At 44.5% G+C, this 22,984-nt stretch overlaps 1 protein-coding gene across 14 annotated transcripts in view; it reads left to right on the top strand.

Annotated features, from left to right (window-relative positions):
• LOC124002453 (pleckstrin homology domain-containing family A member 6-like) overlaps positions 1-22,984 on the top strand; it is a 137,154-nt gene that overhangs the window by 73,008 nt on the left and 41,162 nt on the right. For all 14 annotated transcript variants that reach the window (XM_046309851.1, XM_046309849.1, XM_046309850.1 and 11 more), the window contains one exon: positions 80-180. In XM_046309851.1, coding sequence (XP_046165807.1) covers positions 80-180 — 101 coding nt within the window. The remainder of the gene's footprint in view (positions 1-79; positions 181-22,984) is intronic.

Genomic DNA, 22,984 nt, shown 5'->3' with positions numbered 1-22,984 from the left:
AAGATGTGATTTTTTTGTTGATTTTGATGCCAATCTTTATTCTTTCTCTCTCTTTTTTCCCCCTCTTCCTCCTACCCAGACGAGAAGGAGGAAGGAGTGTTGGGAAGTCTTCCTCTGCTCAGCTTTCGGATCGGAGAAGTGCAGGTGCTGGATAACATCAGCCGCAAGCACGCCTTTAAGGTCAGTACCCTCTAGGGCTAAGTATGATGATGATGATGATGAGGATGATGATGACAGTGATGGTGATTATGATGATGATGAAGCAGTGTTATGATGATGAAGCAATATTTTTTGGGGACTTCTTGAGTTTCCAAGAGGTGGGGGATAACATTTGGGGCAGGTGGTCAGTGAGGCGAGAGGGAGTTTTGTACACTATATGCTGTTCACCCTGGACAGACAGAGCAGAAGTGATATTGGGGCCATTGAAATACTCTATCCAGGATTCGGGGTGATGTTTTTCAGGGGGGCCGGGGGTAGATGCTGGGGGGACATGTGATCGCCATTCATACAACCCAGTGACATTAGGGGACAATGGGGGATAGTAGGGAATAAGCAGAGATGTCTGGCAGCATGTCAAAACCAAACTCATATATTTACTGTGTGTTTGTGTGTGTGCACGCCCGTGTGTACATGCACATGCATGTGTGTGTGATTATGAGTGTGAGTGTGTGTTTGCTCACACTGTACTTTGCACCGAAGTGCTCATGAATAAACAGAACGGTGAAAGAGAGGGAGACAAACACAAACAGCATGAGAGAGGGAGAGAGAGAGAGAGAGAGAGAGAGAGAGAGAGAGAGAGAGAGAGAGAGAGAGAGAGAGAGAGAGAGAGAGAGAGAGAGAGAGAGAGAGAGAGAGAGAGAGAGAGAGAGAGAGAGAGAGAGAGAGAGAGGGAGGGAGGGAGACAGAGTGAAAGAGAGAAGGAGAGAAGGAGAGAAAGAGAAATGGAAGGAGAGCGAGTGTCCTGCCACAGTGCATTCCTCTCTGGTCTTCCAGGCAGTAGCTGAGGGATGGTCAGGAGAGCAAACAGTCTTACATAAACCCCTACCTAGCACCACGTCACAATATCAGCATGATATATAATATCAAGTTCATTCATATGATTTATTTAACACAGCCAATGCATATTAATCCCCATCTCAGAATTTGGCGCTGCAATACCAGCTCGAGCTATTTCCCAACACAGTCCCTGTCAGTAGACATATGTCACAAATCAACAAATCCTCTCTAGTACCATAAACGAAAAGGATTCCAGATTTATCGCCATAAAAGCGCAATCACTGTCAAGCTCGAACGCATCTTTGGATTTACAAACAAACTGTCTGTTTCAGAAAAGGTGATGCAATACCGTTTTGCAATATTCCACAATTAGTCAAATCTCTCCTTGAAATATTTGGATTACCTGGTCTCATTTGTGTGGTTTGGTGGTTAAGACAATGTATGGGTTGTACAGTAGGTGTATTGCAGTGTTTCTTTGTGGATAGCGTTGCTGTATGCCATTGGTTGTTGCCACAGCGTCTCTGTGTGTCGGTGTTGATGCGAGACCTGTTGTGACAGCCGCGGTGACATGGCATTTGCCTGACAGTTCTACGAAGCGGTAGACTATGTACTGTATACCAGCAGCTAGAGGGTTCAGCCCATTACACTGGCTCCTCTGTAGACTTTCATATGTCTATGTGCATGGTTTTAAAGGCAAATAGCAGTTGCAGAAGAAACAGGCAAAAAAAAAAAAGAAATGTACCTTTTCACAAGTGATTTCCAAATACATTTAACGGTCGCCCCAGCATGAGTTGCTTTATGCACGTGATGTCAGAATGCTCCCACTCTTCCTAAATGGGATTGTTACGCAACAGAAAAAGTTAAACGCCAGTAAATATTTCAATGACTTGTATCCCAAAAGCTTTTCAGAGACAGTACAGGGAAACATAATGTTCGTACTGACTGACACAGTATTCTAGGTAGCCTACTCAGCTGTATTGTTATGGTGGTGGTGGTGGTGGTGGTGGTGGTGGTGGTGGTGGTGGTGGTGCTGGCCACTGAAAGGTTATTAGTCTCCTCCCCTCCATGCTGTTATCCTGCTGCCCAGTGTTGATTGTACAGGGAGGAGGTGTGAGCGTGAGACAGTATGAGTCATGAGGATGGAGCAGAGCAGCCAGAGGTTTCCGGAGACCTTTAGTCTGCCAGGTATTTACAGTGTGGACTGGAACTGGAAGTAATGCGTAGGTCTACAAAATGCTGTTCGTGGTTATGGTGTTATAACACAGTAGTTTCTCTGGATAAGAGCGTCTGCTAAATGACGTAAATGTAATGTAATGTAATGTTTCAGGATCTGGCGATCCCTGTTGAAACAATGTCAACCAAGTACATGCTTTTTTTTTTGATGTTGAAGACCTTTTCGTGCTTTTTTTGTTTCGTTGTGGTTCGTATTGTAATGTTTCAGGGAAGTGACTCTCATTATTAGCTAGGTATTCGGGGTTAGATAGTAGACAGTACGTGGGGTTATTAAACTGTATGGCACAATGTTTAAGTATAGGAGAGTGTGAGGCCAGGTATGCAGGTCTAAGTGCTGTGTAGGAGACAGACGGACTGTACAGGTATGTCATGGTGTTTGCGTGTTCTCAGTACTAATACAGGGTGGTGATCTGGTCTGATTTTGTTTTGGCTGTTGTTAGCGGAGGGAGGCGAGATTTTGTTTCTGTTGCTGGCCCCTTTCGTCTTGTCTGGTGGGGCCCTTCTGGGCTGAGGAGGGGAGGAGACGGGACAGGATGGAAGTCGAGTTTGAGCACGCACCTGGAGCCTCGGGCTGGGATTCCTGTAGAACTCCTTCTTTATGACACCTGTCGTTTCAAAAAGAGACCAATGAGAGAGGGAGAGGGGAGTGGAGACTCTAAACTACATGTTCACATTTGATTATAAGATTACGTTTCAGAGGTGGACTGCTTTGACTTTACTTTTCACTACCGACACACTTTCTTTTTCATGAAGGCATGAATGCTTCATTAAATGCTTAATGGAAATTGTGTAAGCTCTAACACTTTGGATATGAGCCAGGACTGCAAGGACTGTTGTTTTGCTGTGAGCTCCAAACTGAAGGGGCAGCCTGGGTCTGTTGTTCCAACTTGACCGTACCTGCAGGTTCACTAAGTACAGGCTGAGGTAACAGACACAGAGGTGGAGTTGGAACCTGGAATAGACCTTATTTATGATCGGGGTCACCCAACCATTACAATACTATCTACAGTATCTAGGCTCATTCCTATCTGACCACACTTGGTTCAACCCTGCATGGTTTAGACTTGTAAAAGGCTATAATGTCTAACAGATACCTCTCAGCTCACAGCATTTTTCAAAGTAAATTATTAAACGAGAACACTTGGCCTGTGTGTGTGTGTGTGTGTGTGTGTGTGTGTGTGTGTGTGTGTGTGTGTGTGTGTGTGTGTGTGTGTGTGTGTGTGTGTGTGTGTGTGTGTGTGTGTGTGTGTGTACGGTGTGTGTGTGTGTGTGTGTGTGTGTACGGTGTGTGTGTGTGTACGGTGTGTGTGTGTACGGTGTGTGTGTGTACGGTGTGTGTGTGTGTGTACGGTGTGTATGACTGGTTAACTAGTGTCTTAAGACTGAGTTACAGCTAGATGTGTATTTGTATGTGTGTGTGTGATTTTTCTTGAGCTTCTTATGTGAAGGTTGTATAATATACAGTACTTGCTCTATCTTGTTGCCACCAGTGAGGCTGCATTGCGTTCTCGTGTGTGTGTGTGTGTGTGTGTGTGTGTGTGTGTGTGTGTGTGTGTGTGTGTGTGTGTGTGTGTGTGTGTGTGTGTGTGTGTGTGTGTGTGTGTGTGTGTGTGTGTGTGTGTGTGTGTGTGTGTGTGTGTGAGCCATACGTGCACACCCTCAGGGAGTGCACTAGTTATTCAACCCCATGGTGAGAGTAAATCTCATGGTCCATACCACCTTCACTCAGAGGGGTGTCACCTGAGTGTGAGATATTCCCATGTCAAATATTCTCACAGATTATGCATTCTGCCGTGGAAGTGCTTACGTGTCTATGTGTTATGTGTTATGGGAGACACACACAATCTCTCAGTCAATCTCTTATAATATTTACAATGCCTTCAGAAAGTATTCACACCTTTTTAATATTTCCACATTTTGTTGTTTTACAGCCTGAATTTAACATTTATTTTTTTGTGTCACTGATCTATACAGAATATCCCATAATGTCAAAGTGGAATTTTGTTGGTTGAATTTTTTACAAATGAATACAAAATGTCAAGCTGAAATGTCTTGATGTCAATATTCAACCCCTTTGTTAAGGCAAGCCTAAATAATTTCGGGAAGTAAAAATGTGCTGATCAATTCACACAATAAGTTGCATGGACCCATTAAGTATTCAATAGTAGTGGTTATCATGATTTTTGACTGACTACCCCATCTCTGTGCACCACACATGTTTGGGGTAAATCCAATACAACACATCACTGACTACCACTCTTCATATTTTCAAGCATGGAGGTGGCTGCATCATATTATGGGTATGCTTGTCATTGGCAAGAACTAGGGAGTTTCTTAGGATGAAAAGAAACGGAATACAGCTATACGCAAAGGCACAATTCTAGAGGAAAACCTGGTTCAGTCTGCTTTCCAAAAGATACTGGCAAACAAATTCACCTTTCAGCAGGACAATAGCCTAAAACACAAGGCAAACTCTACACTGGAGTTACTTACCAAGATGACATTAAATGCTCCTTAGTGGCCAAGTCACCATTTTGACTTAAATCAGCTTGAGAATCAATGGCAAGACTTGAAAATGGCTGTCTAGCCATGAACAACAATCAACTTGACAGAGCTTGAAGAATTCTGAAAAGAATAATGGAGAAAGAATGTACAATCCAGGTTAGCAAAGCACTTAGACTTACCCAGAAATACTCACGGCTGTAATCACTGCCAAAGGTGCGTCTACAGAGTATTGACTCAGGGGTGTGAATACATATGTAAATGAGATATTTCTGTATTTCATTTTTAATAAATGATATGTATATTCCCCTTTCTCTAATCACTATACCTATTATTTATTTGTGACTTTTATTGTTGTTTTTATTATCTCAGTGGCCTTGTCATTTTACTAAAGCTTGAGTGAGAGCGAGAGAGAGAGAGCGAGAGAGAGAGAGAGAGAGAGAGAGAGAGAGAGAGAGAGAGAGAGAGAGAGAGAGAGACCTGTGTCGAAGTGAGGTCTGTTATGCTTACCTTGTCAAAGTGATCAGGTCAAACTACAGTAGAGGCTATCTGGTGTAGCTGTATCAGCTGCTGTCATGTGCAACATCCCTATTGTATTAGCTGCTGTTTCACTGGGTTCAGTCAACCATGGCCATGCAATGAGAACACTGATAGAATATTGATGAAGGGGTCTTACATAAGTTTAGTGCAGCAGCACTGTATCAGTATCAGTCTGACGGTTCTCTCTCTGCTACTCTGTTAGAACTACCCTGCCTCTGAGATACCCACCATCATCATACCAGGGAGAACAACGTGTGTGTGTGTGTGTGTGTTTGTAGTGTGCCCAGACCCAGATTCATATGGGTACACAAACAACCAGGGTTGCAAAAAGCCCTCAAATGATCACTATGTAATCAGTATACAGGCCTCAACCAGGCAGATTGCTCAAGATTGACTTCTTAATTGGACGTCTGCCCTGGTCTTGAGGACATCGGGAAATGCCTACAAATCCGGCCACTGGGGGCAACAGTGAGCGCTATTACCATCAAGAAGGCTTGGGTTTTTCTATGGCGTTGTGCACGGGGGTGACGGATGTGCGTAATCCCATCACTCCGGATCAGAAGGTCGCCTGTTAAATCCCAGTGTTCGTAATCCCAGTGTGTGTAATCCCATCACTCCGGATAAGAAGGTTGCGTGTCCAATCCAGTGGTAGACACTTGTTTATTTTTATTTCGTTTTAACCCTATCCCAAACCTTTACCTTTACCTTAACCATTCAGAATGAATGCCTAAATTCAACGTTTTAACCCTATCCAAAACCTTTGCATGATAGCACATACCGATAGGATCCAGTCCAGGCACTAATGCTAGTTAGCATTGGCTTTCAAAACTACCTCTAACTTCCTTCATACTGGACAGAGAGGCGTACAAATGGTATCCACGAGTTGATGTGACGCTGAGGAAGTAGATTTTGCCAAAATCCTGAAATATCCCTTTAACTTCAAAATGTGATGTTCAGAGCAACTTCTAAATGTGTCATTTGTAGAAAAGGAACGATGTTGAGCAGGAGGATCAACCCAGGGTGTGGAAAACACTTGGAGAACAGTGTTAAGGTATCCAGTGGGATTGAGCAAGATGACAAGTACATTAGAGTGTCTAGTTTGAGAAACAGACACCTCACAAGTCCTCAACTGGCAGCTTCATTAAATAGTGCCCGCAAAACACCAGTCTCAACATCAACAGTGAAGAGATGACTCCGGGATGCTGGGTTTCTAGTCAGAGTTGCAAAGAAAAACCATACAGTATCTCAGACTGGCCAATAAATAGAATATATTATGATGTGCAAAAGAACACATACACTGGACAGAGGAACTTTGCCTAGAAGGCCAGCATCCCGGAGCCGCCTCTTCACTGTTGACGTTGAGACTGCTCAGTTGTGCACCGAAGCCTCCCACTCCTTTTTCTATTCTGTTTAGAAACGCAAAAATCTGCCGTTTCCAGCTACAATAGCAATTTACACCATTAATAATGTATTTCTGATCAATTGTATGTTATTTAAATGGACAAGAAAATGTGCTTTTCTTTCAAACACAGAGATATTTCTAAACCCCAGACTTTTGAACGGTAGTGTAGGTATGCAGGGTATGAATATGGTGAACATTCATTCATATAGAGATATGCAGGGCATTCATATGGAGCATCCAGTGTTGCAGCAGGCAGGGGTGTAGGCATCCGGAGTGTTTTGTATTACAGCGGGACATAGACGTCAGGAATATATGTTGTAGAGGGAGCCCATGTTGTATAAATCTAGAGAGCTGTGCATTGTAGCGGGACTTCCATATAATATGTAGGATCATGTGTTGTAGTCCCTTACGTAAAAAACACATGAATTGCACGTGATCTCATGTGAAGTTGAAGTGATAACGTGACAACATGTAGAGCAACATGTGATAACATGAAACTACACACGTGAAAACATGACATTTCTACTCATTTGAAATATTGTGATTTGCCACATGAAATCCTGTGGTTTTTCTGTTCTGTTGTATATGCTTGGCCTGGCTCTCTCTTTTTCTACCTCCCTTGTTGCAGTCCCATACTCCCTTTCCCCCCAGCCTGCCCAACCTCTGATTGTATCTGTTTGTAATGTACATTTGAATGGTTGTATTTTTTTGTGTCTTTCCTCCCTTCGAGTCCCACACTCAACCTTATCACCATTCTTCCTCTCTCTCCCTCTCCCCATGCCACCCTCTCACTCTCTCTCTCTATTTCTCTCTCTCCATCTCCGCCTCCCTTCATCATCTGCCCTCTTCCCAGCTTGGTGTGGTTTCCCAGGGTCAGGGTTATAGGGTTGTTTATTGCGTTACCTTGTACTCAGCCTGGGAGCAACACGTGTGTTCTATCTGTGTCTACTTGTCTGTCTACCTTGGATGCTCTCCAAGACACACACACACACACACACACACACACACACACACACACACACACACACACACACACACACACACACACACACACACACACACACACACACACACACACACACACACACACACACACACACACACACACACACACACACACACACACACACACACACACACACACACACACACACACACACACACACACACACACACACACACACACACACACACACACACACACACACACACCACACACTTTGGTACAGTTCAGGGAAGTTACAAGTTACACTATTACAAATCATCCTAGCTCATGTCTTGGTAATGACGGCCATTAGCTATACTGTCTGAGTGGTGGGATGACTGTCTGTGACTCGTTTACTGCTTGCCATACCCACGACAAGTAGGGGTGCTGAGGGTGCTGCACTACCCCCTGAATTTTTTTTAAACAATAATAAAAATACAAAAATCACAAAAGTAATGCACTTGGCATTTACTACTATTAGCGGGAAGAGTTTTTGCCCTGTCCCTTTCTTTGTGATTGTCATTGTAATGGAATCTAGAAAGAACAAAACCTTGTCCTCAAGCATTTACATCAAAAGGTGCAAAGTTATGGGCAAAGACACCTAAGATACATATAAAATCAAATATTTTTCGTCATACAATAACATGGAATGCAACCACTGTTTGTGTAGTATTCATTTACGATCCTTACAAACCACTTAATGTAAATGTACATTATTGTATTGTACATAGGCTGGTCATCTAGGTATGTACCTGTATACTTTCCATCACCATGAAGAAGAACAATGGACAATACAGTAATTGAGTACATGGAGGCATCAAGGGGTTTGTGATGATGTGATATGATGCCGTGGCTCAGTTGGTAGAGCATGGTACTTGCAATGCTAGGGTTGTGGGTTTGATTCTCACTTGGCACCAGTACAAAAACATATGAAAATGATTGCTCTGGATAAGAGCATTTACAAAAATGGAAAAATAATGAATACACCATTTCAGCTTTAAGTTGCATTTGCAAAGTATTTCAAGAAACTAGAAAACATATATCAAGCAATTATCAGACTCAAGTTACAAATGTTGGCAAACACATTTAGTTTGAAAAAATGCACAAAACTAGTGCACTGGACCTTTGCTTGTCCTGTATTAGCGGACCAATATAGAAGTCTACAGTGCATCACAGCACCCCCATCCCCAAACAACTTCCCACAGACTATGCTTGCCTGCTCTGTGATAGCCAGACAGACATACACACAGGAGGGAGAGAGAGAGACTATCAGCAACAGCAGACTCCAACACTCGCACCGAATACAATAAGTGTAGACTTTACCGTGAAATGCTTACTGCACAACAGTGCAGTTCAATAAGAGTTAAGAAAATATATATTTTTTTAAATAATACAATAAGAACAACAATAATGAGGCTATATACAGGGGCCACCGGTACCAAGTCAGTGTGCTGGAGTACAGGTTAGTTTGTACATGTAGGTGGCGGTGAAGTGACTATGCATAGATAATAAACAGCGAGTAGCAGCAGTGTACAAAAGAGAGGGGGGTGTCAATGTAAATAGTGCGGTGGCAATTTTATTAATTGTTCAGCAGTCTTATGGCTTATGGTAGAAGCTGTTGAGGAGCCTTTTGGTCCTATACTTGACTCTCCGGTATCGCTTGCCATGCGGTAGCAGAGAAAACAGTCTATGACTTGGGTGACTGGAGTCTCTGACAATGTTATGGGCTTTCCTATTGTATAGTTCCTGGATGACAGGGAGTTTGGCCCCAGTGTTGTACTGGGCAGTTCGCACTACCCTCTGTAGCACCTTATGGTCAGATGCCGAGCAGTTGCCGTACCAGGCGGTGATGCAACCGGTCAGGGCGCTCTCGATGGTGCAGCTGTAGAAACTTTTGAGGATCTGAGGACCCATGCCAAATATCTTCAGTCTCCGTATGGGGAAAAGGTTTTGTAATGCCCTCTTCATGAATGTCTTGGAATGTTTGGACCATGATAGTTCGTTGGTGATGTGGACACCAAGGAACTTGAAACTCTGGACCCGCTCCACTACAGCCCGGTCGATGTCAATGGGTGCCTGTTCGGCCCGCCTTTTCCTGTAGTCCACAATCAGCTCCTTTGTCTTGCTCACATTGAGAGAGAGGTCGCTGTCCTGGCACCACACTGCCAGTTCTCTGACCTCCTCCCTATAGGCCGTTTCATCGTTGTCAGTGATCAGGCCTACCACTATTGTGTTGTCAACAAACTTAATGATGGTGTTGGAGTTGTGTTTGGCCACGCAGTTGTGGGTGAACAGGGAATACAGGAGGGGACTAAGTACACACACCTGATGGGCCCCAGTGTTAAGGATCAGCGTGGCAGACGTGTTGTTGTCTACTCTTACCACCTGGGGGCAGCCCATCAGGAAGTTCAGGATCCAGTTGCAGAGAGAGGTGTTTAGTCCCAGAGTCCTTAGCTTAGTGATGAGCATCTTGGGCACTATAGTGTTGAATGCTTAGCTGTAGTCAATGAACAGCATTCTCACATATGTGTTCCTTTTGTCTAAGTGGGAAATTGTGGAGTGCAATTGAGATTGAGTCATCTGTGGATCTGTTTGGGCGGTATGCGAATTGGAGTGGTTCTAGGGTGTCCGGGAGGATGCTGTTGATTTGAGCCATGGCCAGCCATTCAAAGCACTTCATGGCTACCGACATGAGTGCCACGGTACGGTAATCATTTAGGCAGGTTACCTTCACTTCCTTGGCACAGGGACTATGGTGGTCTGCTTGAAACATGTTGGTATTACAGACTCTGTCAGGGAGATGTTGAAAATGTTAGTAATCATTTGAAGACACTTCCTTGACAGTTGGTCCACATGTTGGTATTACAGATGCAGGGAGATGTTGAAAATGTTTGAAGTACACGTCCTGGTAATCCGAGTACATGTCCTGGCCCAGCGGCTTTGTGAATGTTGACCTGTTTAAAGGTTTTGTTCACATCGGCTACCGAGAGCGTTATCACACAGTCACCCAGAACAGCCGGTGCTCTTGTGCATGCTTCAGTGTTGCTTGCCTTGAAGCGAGCATAAAATGCATTTAGCTCATCTGGTAGCCTTGCATCACTGCGCAGCTCGCGTCTTGGTTTCCCTTTGTAGTCCTTAACAGTTTTCAAGCCCTGCCACATCCGACGAGCGTCAGAGCCGGTGTAGTATGATTCAATCTTAATCCTGTATTGACACTTTGCTTGTTTGATGGTTCGTCCAAGGGCATAGCGGGATTTCTTAGAAGCGTCCGGATTCGTCTCTCCCTCTTTGAAAGTGGCATTTCTAGCCTTTAGCTCAATGTGGATCTGGATCCATGGCTTCTGTAAGCAGGAATCAGGAGGATAGAATTCTGGTCAGATTTTCCAAAAGGAGGGCGGGGGAGAGCTTTGTATGCATCTCTGTGTGTTGAGTAAAGGTGGTTTATGATGTTTTTTTCTCTGGTTGCACTTGTGACATGCTGGTAAAAATTTGGTAAAACTGATTTAAGTTTGCCTGCATTAAAGTCCCCGGCCACTAGGAGCGCCACTTTTGGGTGAGCATTTTCTTCTTTGCTTATGGCCTTGGTTGAGAGCGGTCTTAGTGCCAGCTTCATTCTGTGGTGGTAAATAGATGGCTACGAATAATATAGATGAGAACTCGCTTGGTAGATAGTGTGGTCTACAGCTAATCATAAGGTACTCTACCTCAGGCAAGCAATACCCCGAGACTTCTTTAATATTAGACATTGCGCACCAGCTGTTATTGACAAATAGACACACCCACCCAGCCCTTGTCTTACCAGAGGTAGCATCTCTGTTCTGCCGGAACATGGAAAATCCCGCAAGCTCTTTATTGTCTTTATCGTCGTTCAGCCACGTCTCAGTGAAACATCAGATGTCCCGTTGGTAGGATAATTTTAATTGTAGGTGATCCATTTTATTTTCCAATGATTGCACGTTAGCGAGAAGAATGGATGGCAGTGGGAGTTTACTTGCTCACCTACGGATTCTCAAAAGGCTACCTGATCTGTGGCCCCTTTTCCTGCATTTTTCTTCACGCAAAGGCGTGGATCTGGGCCTGTTCTAGTGAAAGAGGATATCCTTCTCGTCGGACTCGTTGAAGGAAAAAGTATATTCCAGTCCGCGGTGAATAATCGCTGTTCTGATGTCCAGAAGTTATTTTTGGTTATAAGAGATGGTAGCAGCAACATTATGTACACAATAAGTTAAAAAAATAAGTTACACAAAACGCCCCCAAAAATAACCAAATAGCAACAATTGTTTGGGAGAATGTAAAACGCTAGCCATGTCGTCGGCGCCATTATGTTCATGCTTTGTTGAATAAAAAATATATAAATTACTTCCACAAGGCTGTGAATGATTTGGGAGACCAGTCAAGAAGGGCCTTCTACTCTTTCAAAAGGAACATAAAACTTGACATCCCAATTAGAATCTTGCTAAAAATACTTCAATCAGTTATAGAACCCATTGCCTTCTGTGGTTGTGAGGTCTGGGGTCCACTAATCACTAATCACTAATCAATAATTTACAAAATGGGACAAACCCAATTGAGACTGTGCATGCAGAATTCTGTAAAAATATACTTTATACTATACTTGCTAGTTATCAACATCCAGAAAAGAGCTGTTAACTTCCTTTTAGGTGGTTGTAGTAATTATGCTTACACATTCCATCACAAAGCCTTCGTCTACAGAGAGATTAACCTAGAGAAGACTCCCCTCAGCCAGCTGGTTCTGGGGCACACTGCCCACAAAATGAGGTGGAAACTGAGCTGCACTTCTTAACCATCTGCCAAATGTATGAACACCTTAGAGATGCATATTTCCCACAGATCACACAAACCCACAAAGAATTTGAAAACAAATCAAACATTGATAAACTCCCATATCTGTTCGACAAAATACCACAGTGTGCAAGCACAGCTGCAAGATATGTGGTCCGTTGCCATGAGAAAAGGGCAACCAGAACAAACACCATAATGTAAATACCACCAATATTTATCTGTTAATTTATTTTCTCTTACTATTCGAGAGAGAGAGAGAGAGAGAGAGAGAGAGAGAGAGAGAGAGAGAGAGAGAGAGAGAGAGAGAGAGAGAGAGAGAGAGAGAGAGAGAGAGAGAGAGAGAGAGAGAGAGAGAGAGAGAGAGAGAGAAGGGGCTCCTGTACCATTGTCTCAGAGAGAGTATGAGTTGTAGATGCCCAGAGCAGAGCATAACAGGAAGCGTATCTGTAAGATGGTAGGTAGTCTACCTCTTCCTGACATGGAAGAGACTCAGTGACATAGAGAGAGAGAAGTGTCGCCAATGTACCCCAGGGCATGTTTGACTAGTCAAGCACACTGTGTACTGTATCCCTACATCCGTGGCCTTGGTGTTTACACACACACACACACACACACACACACACACACACACACACACACACACACACGCACACACACACACACACACACACACACACACACACACACACACACACACACACACACACACACACACACACACACACACACACACACACACACACACACACACACACACACACACTTACGAACTAATGGATGCACACACACACACAAACACACACACACAAACACACACACACAATTTGTGTACAAATTAGATCAGAAAGCATCAGGATCACAGGAAGCTTGTGTTCAGGGACGTGGGGGATGGGGGAGATGGGGGGATGAAGGGGAGGAGGGGGAGGAAGGAGGGACAGGATAGTAGAAGAGAAAGGTTCAAGGAAATGGGATGGAAATAATGAGGGGGGGAGAAAAGGAGAGAGGGGACATGTTTGCCGTTTTAACGGTTGAGAACATCTGCACTCGTCTGGCACATCTGTCCGTTCCCTGTTCGTCATTCCCGTTGCCTTCTGCACCGTGTTCAATGGAGCGAGGGAGAGAGGAGTATTCCATGAACACCGGTTACACCCCCTCACCAGTGTCTATTACACTGTCATCCTTATACACCTCCCCTCCCCTCCTCTCTCTCTCTCTCTCTCTCTCTCTATTCATCGCTCAGCTCTCCTCACTGCCGATCCCCCTCCAGGCGGAGCCCGGGACAGCAGGTAATCATACATCTTCAATCCAGACTCATGTTGCCAATGACCTGCATCCCTTATAACAGCTAGAAGAAATGGGAGAGAGAGGACAAGTAGAAAGCGAGAGATCTCTTAGGTAGAAGACCAATTGGATTTATACCAAAACAAGTACGACCGATCATATTTGCACCCTACACACCCTGATTGATAAACATTTATGCTTGCTTTATCAACTTCCAAAAAGCATCTGATTGTATTTGGCATACAGGACTCTTCTAAAAAGTTATTGAAAGTGGTGTAGGGGGTAAAACATATGACATAATTAAATGAATGTATACTGGGAAAACGTGCAGCATCAAAATTGGGAAGAAAATAATATAATTATGTGGTCCATCTGTAGCTCAGTTGGTAGAGCATGGCGCTTGTAACGCCAGGGTAGTGGGTTCGATCCCGGGACCACCCATACGTAGAATGTATGCACACATGACTGTAAGTCCTAAATGGCATATATATATATATATATATATATTTAACTGGGGGGGGGGGGGGGGGTGGGCCTTTCACTAGGTTTACAATATGAGCCTAGAGCTCTTCAATATTTACATCAACGTCATGGCCACTATTCTAGTAAAATCCTCAGCCCCTGATGTTAGAGCCTCCACAATTCAGTGGTTAAATGCCTGCTTTTCGCAGATGACCTGTGCCTTCCTGTCACCCACCGCATGTGGCCTACAGCAGAGCCTGGACCTGCTGGAGCAGTACTGCCAGACCTGGGACCTGGCAGTAACCCCCCCCCCCAAAAAAAAAAAATTATGATTTTCCTGAGAAGATCCAGATCTCAGGGAATTAGACCAAAGTTCTCAATTAGTACAAAATATGTAGAGTATTGCACATACCACAATTACTTTTAAAAATTGTCTTAACTGGACACAGTGAATGAACTGAGAGAGAAAGCACGCAGGGTATTCTATGCCATTGAAAACAAACTCAAATTGAAATACCTCTTAAAATTTGGCTAAAACTAATTGAATGTGTCATTGAACCAATTCCACATTACGGCAGCGAGGTGTGAGGTCCACTTGCAAAATAAGATTTCACCCCATTGAAACCCTGCATGCAGAGTTCTGTAAGATTCTCCTACATGTCCAAAGGAAAACTACAGCATGCAGGGCAGAGTTAGTCCAATATCCACAAATAATAAAAACTCCAAAAAGAGCAATTAAGTTTGGGAAACATCTAAAATACAGTGACCCCCTCTCATATCATTACTAAGCTCTGCAATGCCAAGAGCTGAGCAAAGAAGAGGCCCCTCATCCAGCTGGTCCTGTGGCTGAGTTCACAAACCTGTTACACTTACACACTGAAGCCTCAGGACCAGAACATCCAATCAATGAAAATAAATCAAATTATTACACAGTCAAAACAAAACTACATTGCTTATTGGGAAACACAAGCACAAGAACATAGCAAAATGCAGTGCTAACTGGCCCTAAATCGACAGTACCCCAAGGCAAAACTATTTGACCATGGTTACTGATCAAAACCTTTGGAGACCTTTACAAAATGTAGGCTCGGTGAGCACAGCCTTGCCATTGACATAGGAAAACCTGGCTCCATGTAGAGGAAAGGCTGTGCAACCACTGCACCACAGCAGAACCCAAGACTGAGCTGCATTTCCTGACAAAATGTTTAAAAAATATATAAACATTAGAGAGATAGGGGGAAGAGAAAGACGAGGATATTAAGAAGGGTAAGAGGGCAAGGGTTTTGCATACATTTACAGCATTATCTTAATATTTAACCCATAAAACTGTAATAATGTATGTCCCTTTGCCCTCAGAACAGCCTCAATTAGTCTGGGCATGGCCGATGTTGACTCCAATGCTTTCCACAGTTGTGTCAAATTGGCTGGGTGGTGGACCATTCTTGATACACATGGGAAACATTTGAGCGTCAAAAACCCAGCAGCGGTGCAATTCTGGACAGAAACCTGTGCGCCTGGCACCTACTACCATAACCCGTTCAAAGGCATTTAAATAGTTTGTCTTGCCCATTCACCCAGAATAACACACAATCCATGTCTCAATTGTCTGATGGCATAAAAATCCTTGTTTAACCTGTCTCCTCAAATTTCACCTACACTGATTGAAGTGGATGTAACAAGTGACATCAATAAGGGATCATAGAGTTCACCTGTATTCACCTGGTCAGCCTGTCATTGAATGAGCAGGTGTTATTAATATTTTGTATACTCAATGTGCATACAGTATACCCTACTGGTACTGACGCTACTGTTACTATGGTATTGCCATGGCTTTGCATCAGCATCCTCTCTTCAGGTGGAGGTCCCCTAGCACTTGCCAACGTGCAACTCTCCACCCTGGCACGCAAAGACGTTAATGGCATCAAGTTTGCTACCTAGAAACGATAAGGACACACATAAACACATGCACGCGCACAAGCACACACACATACACACACACCAAACGATGTCTGGATTGCCTATCTCTTCTCACCAGGCACTGATGCCTGTTGTCTAGGTCCAGGTTATAATTAACCACCCTAGGATAAATATAGATCTTCAGAAACAACAACCTGACAGAAACACTCACATCACAGGCACACACACACACACACACACAAGCATGCATGCACACTGAGAAGAGAGGATGAGAAGAAGGAGAAAAGAAAGATGAGGGAGGATGGCTTGGATACAGGCATTGGTCATCATGGCGATGGAATTGGCCTCAGTGAATCACTAGGCCTGGGAGAGACACTGGTCTTGCGGTTGTCTTTGACAAGCGTGACTCACAGCTGGGTATTGATTTATTTCAGTAGACTAGGGATGGCAACTTTGATGGGGAAAAAAAAAAATCTGAACACATGAGGGGCCGCAGTGGCTTGCAGGTCTGTGTACCCACATCCATAACCACAAATGCTGTAAGAGCCGGCCCTAGCCTTTTAGGGACCCCAAGTAACATTTTGTTAGTGGGCCCTCTAGCCCACCAACAATAGTCAGAAGGCCAGCATCCCGGAGTCGCCTCTTCACTGTTGGCGTCGAGACTGGTGTTTTGCGGGTACTATTGAATGAAGCTGCCATTTGATGACTTGTGAGGCATCTGTTTCTCAAACTAGACACTAATGTACTTGTCCTCTTTCTCAGTTGTGCACTGGGTCCTTCCACTCCTCTTTCTATTCTGCTTATAGACAGTTTGCGCTGTTCTGTGAATGGAGTAGTACACAGCATTGTACGAGATCTTCCGTTTCTTGGCAATTCCTCGCATGAAATAACCTTCATTTCTCAGAACAAGAACAGACTAACAAGTTTCAGAAGAAAGGTCTTTGTGTCAGAACTCCCTAAGGAGATGTGGGTGTGGAGTCAGGCGCAGGAGAAACAAGTTCAGAATGAAAAGGGTGTTCAATAAACCAGCTCAAAAATCACAGGACACCTGACTACAGCAGTAGCCATGAAACACACTCAGACACAGTCCAGAGAAAAAACACCTGTAAAACATGAACTAGCGAAACACGCAGTAAACGGAAAAAATCCCGCACAAAAACCCAAAGGAAATGTCGAGACAAATACCCCCTAATTAACCAAAATGAAACCAGGTGAAAACACAAAACAGGCAAAACCAAAAGAAAAGGAAAAAGGATCGGTGGCCGCTAGTAGACCAGCGACGATGACCGCCGAGCGCCGCCCGAACAGGGAGAGGAGCCACCTTCGGTGGAAGTCGTGACACTTTGTTTCTGGCCATTTTGAGCCTCTAATCGAACCCACAATTGCTGATGCTCCAGAAGACCAGTTGTATTGCTTCTTTAATTAGAACAACAGTTTGCATCTGTGCTAACATAATTGCCAAAGGGTTTTCTATTGATCAATTAGCCTTTTAAAATGGTAAACCTGGGTTAGCTAACACAATGAGCCATTGGAACACAGGAGTGATGGTTGTTAATAATGGGCCTCTGTAGGCCTATGTAGATATTCCAATATTAATTTATAACGTTAACAATGTATACACTGTATTTCTGATCAATTTGACGTTATTTTAATGGACAAAACAACGTGCTTTTCTTTCAAAAACAAGGACATTTCTAAGTGACCCCAAACTTTTGACTGGTATTGTGTGTATATTTGTATATACAGCCCAATACTTTGTTATATACCCTTTGTTGGCAATGATAGAGGTCAAACGTTTTCTGTAAGTCTTCACAAGGTTTTCACACACTGTTGCTGGTATTTCGGCCCATTCCTCCATGCAGATCTCCTCTAGAGCAGTGATGTTTTGGGGCTGTTGCTGGGCAACATGGACTTTCAACTCCCTCCAAAGATTTTCTATGGGGTTGAGATCTGGAGACTGGCTAGGCCACTCCAGGATCTTGAAATGCTTCTTACGAAGCCACTCCTTTGTTGCCCGGGCGGTGTGTTTGAGATCATTGTCATGCTGAAAGACCCAGCCACTTTTCGTCTTCAATGCCCTTGCTGATGGAAGGAGGTTTTCACTCAAAATCTCATGATACATGGCCCCATTCATTCTTTCCTTTATAATAATATAATAATATAATATAATATAATAATAATAATAATATAATAATAATAATAATATAAGAGGCTGCTCCTTTACACGGATCAGTCGTCCTGGTCCCTTTGCAGAAGAACAGCCCCAAAGCATGATGTTTCCACCCCCATGCTTCACAGTAGGTATGGTGTTCTTTGGATGCAACTCAGCATTCTTTGTCCTTCAAACACGACGAGTTGAGTTTTTACCAAAAAGTTATATTTTGGTTTCATCTGACCATATGACATTCTCCCAATCTTCTTCTGGATCATCCAAATGCTCTCTAGCAAACTTCAGACGGGCCTGGACATGTACTGCCTAAAGCAGGGGGGGCACGTCTGGCACTGCAGGATTTTAGTCCCTGGCGGCGTAGTGTGTTACTGATGGTAGGCTTTGTTACTTTGGTCCCAGCTCTCTGCAGGTCATTCACTAGGTCCCTTCGTGTGGTTCTGGGATTTTTGCTCACCGTTCTTGCGATCATTTTGACCCCACGGGGTGAGATCTTGCGTGGAGCCCCAGATCGAGGGAGATTATCAGTGGTCTTGTATGGCTTCCATTTCCTAATAATTGCTCCCACAGTTGATTTCTTCAAACCAAGCTGCTTACCTATTGCAGATTCAGTCTTCACAGCCTGGTGCAGGTCTACAATGTTGTTTCTGATGTCCTTTGACAGCTCTTTGGTCTTGGCCATAGTGGATTTTGGAGTGTGACTGTTTGAGGTTGTGGACAGGTGTCTTTTATACTGATAACAAGTTAAAACAGGTGCCATTAATACAGGTAACGAGTGGAGGGCAGAGCAGCCTCTTAAATAATAAGTTACAAGTCTGTGAGAGACAGAAATCTTGCTTGTTTGTAGGTGACCAAATACTTATTTCCACCATGATTTGCAAATAAATTCATAAAAATCCTACAACGTGATTTTCTAGATTTCTTTTCTCTACATTTTGTCTGTCATAGTTGAAATGTACCTATGATGAAAATTACAGGCCTCTCTCATATTTTTAAGTGGGAAAACTTGCACAATTGGTGTCTGACTAAATACTTTTTTGCTCCACTGTATATTAATGTGAATGTTTTTTTAATTATTTTCTTAAAAATGTATCCTCTGCCCTACAAAAGGGAGACCTCTGCAGCATGAGGCCCACGGGCTACAAGTCGCCCGTCTCTGCATTAGACATTTTTTGAAGTGTATTACTGTTGTCATTTTTATTTACCTCTTTTGATATTTAATTGCAGTGTTGAGAGGTAGCAATTAAGCAGTTCATTGCACAGTTTATACACCTCTTGGTCCTGTGCAAATGATGAATAAACGTTGATTCGATTGGGATTTTTGTACAAATATTGAACATGATTATTTTGAATATCATGCTAGTTATACTATCTAATTGACTAGATACTGTTTCTATATGTCATGTTTTGTCTTATATTGTCTTGTCATTTTGCTTTTCCTTCTGTTCGTTTTCCCCCTGCTGGTCTTTTTAGGTTCGTTCCCCTTTTTCTCTCTCCCTCTCTCTCTCTCTTCTCTCTATCGTTCCGTTCCTGCTCCCAGCTGTTCCTATTCCCCTAATCAATCATTTAGTCTTCCCACACCTGTTCCCTATCTTTTCCCCTGATTAGAGTCCCTATTTCTCCCCTTGTTTTCCGTTTCTGTCCTGTCGGATCCTTGTATATTGTTCACCGTGCTGTGTCTTTGTATCGCCCTGTCGTGTCGTGTTTCCCTCAGATGCTGCGTGGTGAGCAGGTGTCTGAGTCTGCTACGGTCAAGTGCCTTCCCGAGGCAACCTGCAGTTCATGATCGAGTCTCCAGTCTGTTCTCGTCATTACGAGTGGAATTGTTCTTTATGCTTTATTTACCTCTCCGAATTGTCTAGGAGTATTGAATATTTACTTTACTGGATTAAAGACTCTGTTTTCGCCAAGTCGCTTTTGGGTCCTCATTCACCTGCATAACAGAAGGATCCGACCAAAGAATGGACCCAGCGACTACAGACGCTCGTAACACTGCCGTCGAGATCCAAGGAGCCATGCTCGGCAGACACGAGCAGGAATTGTCTGCTGCTCGCCATGCCGTGGAGAACCTGGCCGCTCAGGTTTCCGACCTCTCTGGACAGTTCCAGAGTCTTCGTCTCGTGCCACCTGTTACTTCCTGGCCTGCCGAGCCTCCGGAACCTAGGGTTAATAACCCACCTTGCTACTCCGGGCAGCCCACGGAGTGCCGCTCCTTTCTCACCCAGTGTGATATTGTGTTCTCTCTCCAACCCAACACATACTCTAGAGAGAGAGCTTGGGTTGCTTACGTCATTTCACTCCTTACTGGCCGGGCTCGAGAGTGGGGCACAGCTATCTGGGAGGCAAGGGCTGATTGCTCTAACAATTACCAGAACTTTAAAGAGGAGATGATTCGGGTTTTTGACCGTTCAGTTTTTGGTAGGGAGGCTTCTAGGGCCCTGGCTTTCCTATGCCAAGGTGATCGATCCATAACGGATTACTCTATTGAGTTTCGCACTCTTGCTGCCTCTAGTGACTGGAACGAGCCGGCGCTGCTCGCTCGTTTTCTGGAGGGACTCCACGCAGTGGTTAAAGATGAGATTCTCTCCCGGGAGGTTCCTTCAAGTGTGGACTCTTTGATTGCTCTCGCCATCCGCATAGAACGACGGGTAGATCTTCGTCACCAGGCTCGTGGAAGAGAGCTCGCGTCAACTGTCATGTTTTGTCATTTATTATCATGTCTTGTCCCTGTGCTTCCCATTCTATTCGTTTCCCTCTGCTGGTCTTATTAGGTTCTTTCCCTCTTTCTATCCCTCTCTCTCCCCCTCCCTCTCTCACTCTCTCGCTCTCTCTTCTCTCTATCATTCCGTTCCTGCTCCCAGCTGTTCCTATTCCCCTAATCAATCATTTAGTCTTCCCACACCTGTTCCCGATCCTTTTCCCTGATTAGAGTCCCTATTTCTCTCCTTGTTATTCGTTTCTGCCCTGTCGGTTCCTTGTCTAGAATTCACCGTGCTGTGCTTGTGTATCGCCCTGTCGTGTCGTGTTTTCCTCAGATGCTGCGTGGTGAGCAGGTGTCTGAGTCTGTTTGGTTCAAGTGCCTTCCCGAGGCAACCTGCTGTTCACCTGCTGTTCAAGATCGAGTCTCCAGTTTGTCCTCGTCATTTCGAGTGAAAGTTGTGTTTTTTGATTGTATTTACTTTACTGGATTAAAGACTCTGTTTTCGCCAAGTCGCTTTTGGGTCCTCTTTCACCTGCATGACAGAAGGAACCGACCAAGGAATGGACCCAGCGACTTCAGACGCTCGTTACACTGCCGTCGAGATCCAAGGAGCCATGCTCGGCAGACACGAGCAGGAATTGTCTGCTGCTCGCCATGCCGTGGAGAACCTGGCCGCTCAGGTTTCCGACCTCTCTGGACAGTTCCAGAGTCTTCGTCTCGTGCCACCTGTTACTTCCTGGCCTGCCGAGCCTCCAGAACCTAGGGTTAATAACCCACCTTGCTACTCCGGGCAGCCCACTGAGTGCCGCTCCTTTCTCACGCAGTGTGAGATTGTGTTCTCTCTCCAACCCAACACATACTCTAGAGAGAGAGCTCGGGTTGCTTACGTCATTTCACTCCTTACTGGCCGGGCTCGAGAATGGGGCACAGCTATCTGGGAGGCAAGGGCTGATTGCTCTAACAAGTACCAGAACTTTAAAGAGGAGATGATTCGGGTTTTTGACCGTTCAGTTTTTGGTAGGGAGGCTTCTAGGGCCCTGGCTTCCCTATGCCAAGGTGAACGGTCCATAACGGATTATTCTATTGAGTTTCGCACTCTTGCTGCCTCTAGTGAGTGGAACGAGCAGGCGCTGCTCGCTCGTTTTCTGGAGGGACTCCACGCAGTGGTTAAGGATGAGATTCTCTCCCGGGAGGTTCCTTCAGATGTGGACTCTTTGATTGCTCTCGCCATCCGCATAGAACGACGGGTAGATCTTCGTCACCGGGCTCGTGGAAGAGAGCTCGCATCAACGGTGTTTCCCTGCTCCGCATCGCAACCATCTCCCTCCTCTGGCTCAGAGACTGAGCCCATGCAGCTGGGAGGGATTCGCATCTCGACTAAGGAGAGAGAACGGAGGATCACCAACCGCCTGTGCCTCTATTGCGGAGTTGCTGGACATTTTGTTAATTCATGTCCAGTAAAAGCCAGAGCTCATCAGTAAGCGGAGGGCTACAGGTGAGCGCAACTACTCAAGTCTCTCCATCAAAATCCTGTACTACTTTGTTGGTCCATCTACGCTGGACCGGTTCGGGTGCTACATGTAGTGCCTTGATAGACTCTGGGGCTGAGGGTTGTTTCATGGACGAAGCATGGGTTCGGAAACATGACATTCCTTTCAGAGAGTTAGAGAAGCCTACGCCCATGTTCGCCTTAGATGGTAGTCATCTTCCCAGTATCAGATTTGAGACACTACCTTTAACCCTCACAGTATCTGGTAACCACAGTGAGACTATTTCTTTTTTGATTTTTCGTTCACCGTTTACACCTGTTGTTTTGGGTCATCCCTGGCTAGTATGTCATAATCCTTCTATTAATTGGTCTAGTAATTCTATCCTATCCTGGAACGTTTCTTGTCATGTGAAGTGTTTAATGTCTGCCATCCCTCCCGTTTCTTCTGTCCCTACTTCTCAGGAGGAACCTGGCGATTTGACAGGAGTGCCGGAGGAATATCATGA

Source organism: Oncorhynchus gorbuscha, linkage group LG18, assembly GCF_021184085.1.
Source record: "Oncorhynchus gorbuscha isolate QuinsamMale2020 ecotype Even-year linkage group LG18, OgorEven_v1.0, whole genome shotgun sequence".
Classification (NCBI taxonomy): Eukaryota; Metazoa; Chordata; class Actinopteri; order Salmoniformes; family Salmonidae; genus Oncorhynchus; species Oncorhynchus gorbuscha.
The sequence above is the reverse complement of the archived record's forward strand: the minus strand, read 5'-3'. Positions and strand labels throughout refer to the sequence as shown.